The 3,959-nt window shown below is 49.0% G+C and overlaps 1 protein-coding gene across 3 annotated transcripts in view; it reads right to left on the reverse strand.

Moving 5' to 3' along the window:
- Positions 1 to 1,307: 1,307 nt before the first annotated feature.
- irak1 (interleukin-1 receptor-associated kinase 1) overlaps positions 1,308 to 3,959 on the reverse strand; it is a 4,002-nt gene continuing 1,350 nt past the window's right edge. The window contains exons 3-5 of one of the 3 annotated variants that reach the window (XM_016666141.1): positions 3,246 to 3,804; positions 3,078 to 3,176; positions 1,308 to 1,665 (exon numbers count right to left, since the gene is read on the reverse strand). In XM_016666141.1, coding sequence (XP_016521627.1) covers positions 1,586 to 1,665; positions 3,078 to 3,176; positions 3,246 to 3,804 — 738 coding nt within the window. In that variant the 3' untranslated portion in view covers positions 1,308 to 1,585. Of the gene's footprint in view, positions 1,666 to 2,035; positions 2,286 to 3,012; positions 3,177 to 3,245; positions 3,805 to 3,959 lie in introns of those variants that run through there. The other 2 variants (XR_001660361.1, XM_016666142.1) reach the window with 2 other exon arrangements.

Genomic DNA, 3,959 nt, shown 5'->3' on the forward strand with positions numbered 1-3,959 from the left:
TGTTTAAATGAGCTAATCTACCTCCGCTGTGTTAGCGTGGCTAATAGCAGCGGTGGCTAATCTACCACCGCTGTGTTAGCGTGGCTAATAGCAGCGGTGGCTAATCTACCACCGCTGTGTTAGCGTGGCTAATAGCAGCGGCGGCTAATCTACCACCGCTGTGTTAGCGTGGCTAATAGCAGCGGTGGCTAATCTACCACCGTGATCATTTATTAAAAGCAAAATACACATCAAGCCTAAAAACCGAAAACTGTAACGAACTGAATGTTCTGCTCTATGTGGGGTAATGTTTGAGTGTTTTTGGTCCTGAATCCTGATAATAAAGTTGCGTTGTTGTCAGTTGCTATGGCAACTAGTCTGCGTGTATCGTAAAGCCGACACAGAGAGAGAGAGAGAGAAAACAAAGAATGAGTGGTTTTGCGTTATTTTTCCCATTGCATATCACTAAATGAATCATTCCTACGTCTCCAGGTTTTCCTTTAACGGTCTAGCTCCACCGGCTAAGAATAGTCTCATTAGGCGGTGAAATAAATTTGTGGGACAACCTGAAATGGCAATAGTTTTATAACATGTTTCGCAAATTACCTTATTTTGTTCGACATCCTCCATATAAAATCCAAACTACTGCCAAATTATTGATCCAGCGCCGTTTCTCTTCGGAACTAGACTAGTTCATCTGACACTTCAGCCTCCGTCTCATTCACGGCTCGCCTCAAACTCTCGCTGTCACCATGTTTGTTTTCTCCGCACGACGTGATTGGTAGAACATTTTCAGGTTGGGAGGGGGGAGAGACTAGTGATACATTCATAGGATGTCGGATAAACCATACTCGCAGTGAATTTGACGGCGAAAGGACAATTTATACTCGATGGTTGTTATATAGCCATCGAGTTTACTCGATGCATCGCCCAGCCCTACCTTGGAGTCATTTTTGACCGGGATTTTATTTACATCCAATAATGAACAGGTTTCTATGTTTTCCTTGCTTCATCAGGGTAATGATGGGTTGGAAAGTCGTTTATCAGTCGTTTAACTTCAAACTGGCACTAGCATCAGTTACCATGGAGTCCAAGAACTGGACCAGCACAGTGATGCACAATAACACGGAACCAGAACCAGTGAACTGTTCAAAGGAACAGTTCTTCTTCAGGAACACCAATTGGTTCAGGTTGTGACTCAGTGAACTGGTATGATTTGCTGGCCTGGTTCTGGTTTTGTGTGAGCAGCTGATGCAGTTTGTGTTTCTGCGATTCTCTCCAGCTCATCAGGTTTGTTGCAGTTTCAGACACAAATCAAACACGCCTTCTGCAATATGTCTGTTTTTATTTATTATTATAAAATCATAAAATTCCACAAACATTATTAAATATGGCTGATCAGATCAATCTGAGCGGATCCAAGCGTTCTGCAGGAGAACCCCGGGTCTGTCTGAGTGGATCAGGACAGATTCCTAATGTCTGACTAAACGACTGTTTCGGGTCCAGAAGGCAATAGAACTTCGGCGTTCCTGAACCGCCTCTGTGCATACGACAGTTTAGGATTAATGAGTCGGAACGACGAAGCGTTCCCGGCTTCAGGAAACCGTCAGGATCGACCAGCAGGAAGATACTCCAACTCATCACTCTCCTCCGGTCCTCGGAGATCTGCAGCGCTCCTCCCTCCGTCTGAGGAAACACAAACACGAGACGGATCAGAGACGGACTGGACTTTATCCCTCCTGACCCGAACCTCCCAGACTTTTAAACAGACTCCAGACTCTGAACAAGAACCAGAAAACAAGTAACATTGGGAAGCCAGCAGGTCAGAACCGCCTCTCAGCCAAACGTCTGAGACGTTCAGCTGATGAGCAACATGGATGTTGATCCAAAGGGATTAAAGTGGTTCTGATTCTGTTCCTAAACCGCTGGCCCCTCACAGTGATGTCTGATATTAGAACAGATCTGTTGTGATGTATATCTGCTGTTAGAAGAGTTTTTAGAGGAGGGTCAGGAGTTCGTGGACAGCAGCTTGGTGGGCAGTTTGTTTCCCTAAGCCCCATGAATACCAGAGTCCATTGTTCTGGAACAATCAGCAGCTTCACTGCTGGATGTGTTGGAGTTCAGGAATTATTCACCAACGGTTAATAAAGTCCAAATATCAGCAGAAGCTTTAGTCCAGAGCAATTTACAAACGAGGATAACAATAAGCTGCCTCAAAGAAAGACCACTGGTTCTGTCAGGAGACGGTGTAGAGCAGTGGTCTCAAACTCCAGGCCTCCTGCAGTAGTTGGGTCTTTCTGCTTCAGCTGGCTCCAATATCAGCTCATTAGCTGAGCTCTGCAGAGCCTGACTGCATGCTGGTGAGGCTGTTTCACCATTTAATTCAAGCGTGTAGGACAGAGGACACATCTAAAGCCGCAGGGCTCCGAGGACTGCAGCCTGGGACCTCTGGTAGAGGGAGCAGACAGAGGAAGTCCAGTAGAGGAGGTCGGAGATGGTTCCTGGTCAGCTGGGCCTGTATACCTGGAGGTATAAAGGGATGTCCCGGTTCTGGTACAACTCAGTCATCCTGCCCTGGAACAACCAATGAAAAGATTCTGGAATGTCTTCAGCGTGGCATCGGCGATGCTATCCGAACACAGTCAGTCTTGACCTCAGCCTTGGGAAAACGACAGGTACGACCACCAAGCTGCAACCTTTTAGGCCTTTTCCACCGAAACATCTCTCGTTCTTCAACTGGTTTGGTTCGGCTTTAAACTTTGGTGCTTTGTTGAGAGCCGACACTCATTTCCACCAATTTGGGAAACCAAGGATTCAGCGACAATGGGGGCGTTACACAACGCAGCAATTTGGCAGAGCTGTTAGAGTTACTTCTTTGTTTACATATATTCCTCTGACTTGACAATGGACAGACCTTTCAACTGGTCACCAGCACAGTTTTCACTCTTACTGGCCGACACAGAGAGACACTGATCAGTTTGTCTTGTGCTGCATTCAGTTCAGGTGAACCTAAGAGTCATGAACGGGCGCAACGAGAAAGAAAATCCAGGGTCCTTTTGAGGATTGAAATGTGTGTGAGCGTGTGTGGCGTTACATACAGAGGTCATCCAAGGACAGCAGTTCTGGGGTTCTGATCCGATCCGCTTCATACTGACTCTTCTTCTCCAACAGTCGCTGTTTGCTGGGATTCACAAGAACTGAACGAACACAGTCTTATGAACAGTTCATCGGACACACCTGAACCAAAGTGAGTCTTTGCCGCCTACCTGAGAGTCCGGCCGTGGTGGACTGTAACGGCCGCGCCGGGGAAAATCCAGCCACTGCGGGTCCGGAGCCGCTGCTGGGAGGGGATGGAAAGTTATACAGGTCCTCGGTGGGAACAGAGGGCTGGGTCAGCTGGGACTCTGCAGACCCGGCTGGGTTCTGGCTCTGGAACCTGCAGCTGGTTCCGTTGGACCGAAACTGGAAGTCATACTGAGAGAACCCCCGGCTCTCGTCGGTTTCACACGGGCCAGCGAGCGAGGGGCAGGGGGAAGACGAGGGGGAGATGGAACCGAGACAGGAGGACTGCAGAGGGTGAGGCGGGGCGAGGGCCCCAAACGACGAGGAAGAAGAGGAGGAGGAAGAGTCGTACTGGGAGGGAGGGCAGGTATGTTCTGATGGTCCCAGTCTGGACAGCTGCTGGGAGACGGCTTTAACACAGGAGTCCAGGGAGCGGGGGGGGTTGGGGAAGGAATGGTAGGGCAGCTGGGGGAGCTGGGGCGCCGAGGAAGAGGAGGAGTTCTTCCTCACATCGCAGCAGAGGTTCTTCAGGTGGCAGAAGACCTGAGGACGAAAGAATGACGTGAAAATCTAGACCTGAACCTGGTAGAGTCCAGACCTGGTAGAGTCTAGACCTGGTAGAGTCTAGACCTGAACCTGGTAGAGTCCAGACCTGGTAGAGTCTAGACCTGGTAGAGTCTAGACCTGAACCTGGTAGA

The sequence above is a fragment of the Poecilia formosa genome, unplaced genomic scaffold (genome assembly GCF_000485575.1).
Source record: "Poecilia formosa unplaced genomic scaffold, Poecilia_formosa-5.1.2 Scaffold667, whole genome shotgun sequence".
NCBI classification, from domain to species: Eukaryota; Metazoa; Chordata; class Actinopteri; order Cyprinodontiformes; family Poeciliidae; genus Poecilia; species Poecilia formosa.